The sequence below is a fragment of the Galeopterus variegatus genome, unplaced genomic scaffold (genome assembly GCF_000696425.1).
Source record: "Galeopterus variegatus unplaced genomic scaffold, G_variegatus-3.0.2 Scaffold2162, whole genome shotgun sequence".
NCBI classification, from domain to species: Eukaryota; Metazoa; Chordata; class Mammalia; order Dermoptera; family Cynocephalidae; genus Galeopterus; species Galeopterus variegatus.
The window spans coordinates 143,792-144,750 of NW_007728273.1; the positions used below are offsets into that span (position 1 = coordinate 143,792).

Genomic DNA, 959 nt, shown 5'->3' on the forward strand with positions numbered 1-959 from the left:
GGATCTAGAAGTTTGATTACATTTGGGTTTTTTGTTTGGTTCGTTTGTTTTTATGTGACTACTTTTATAGGTGGCTTTGTGGTTTTCTGGTAGGAGGTCCATAATATTTTATCTCTTGTTTTTATGTTAGCTGCCATTGACTGTCAATGCCTAGGATTGCAAAATGGTATTCTTCCCATTCTATAATTTCTTCTTCAGTTATTAGCGGAAGTAGTTCTATGAAGAAAAACTGCCCCATATCTGTTATTTTGTTAGCTGATGGTATAGTTTGTATAGGAAAGGCAGGATAAATGCTTGGGTCTTTATTTTTGTTTTAAGTTTACAAAATAATGAGTTTGGTAACTAGCATTCTCCAACAGTGGTTAATATTTTTAAGCATTATTGTGAACTCATGGATCTTAACATTGCGCTATAGTTTTTTGCAGTTTTATTCCTTTGGCCCACAGATTGTCCTATTTGGGGCCAGTGAAAACGTGTTCAGGTTGACTCCTTAGTCCTTTCAACATGTCCTAGTTGCAATTTTTAAAATATTTTCTTGTCACCTAATCAGATATGTAAAATAAAATACTTTGCTGTAAAATCTACTGCTAAAATATCTTGGTGAAAAATTAGAAATTTGATGTCTGATATACCTAAATGCCTATATTTATTCCAAAATATTACTTCTTTGTCTGTAGACCAAATTATCCAAAATTCTCATGATTAAAAAGGAACATATCAAGAAATTAAGGGAGATGAACACAGAAGCGGAAAAACTGGTAAGGATTTGTTTTATTTTCTTTGCTTGTCTAATTTTAAAATGGTGAGGCCTTCTATATCTCATGATTTAAAAATATGGAACTAGCCAGCTGCCAAAAAAAAAAAAAAAGTATGTATCTCATGAAAGAAAACTTTGTGATAGGGCCGTCCCGTGGCTCACTCGGGAGAGTGCGGTGCTGATAACACCAAGGCCCCGGGTT

The 959-nt window shown here is 34.0% G+C and overlaps 1 protein-coding gene across 3 annotated transcripts in view; it reads left to right on the plus strand.

Annotated features, from left to right (window-relative positions):
- Positions 1 to 959, plus strand: part of LIN9 (lin-9 DREAM MuvB core complex component) — a 75,977-nt gene that overhangs the window by 43,592 nt on the left and 31,426 nt on the right. For all 3 annotated transcript variants that reach the window (XR_551077.1, XM_008580790.1, XM_008580791.1), the window contains one exon: positions 678 to 758. Coding sequence is in view for 2 of the 3 variants with exons in the window: in XM_008580790.1 (XP_008579012.1) it covers positions 678 to 758 (81 nt within the window). In the remaining variant the exon portion in view is untranslated. The remainder of the gene's footprint in view (positions 1 to 677; positions 759 to 959) is intronic.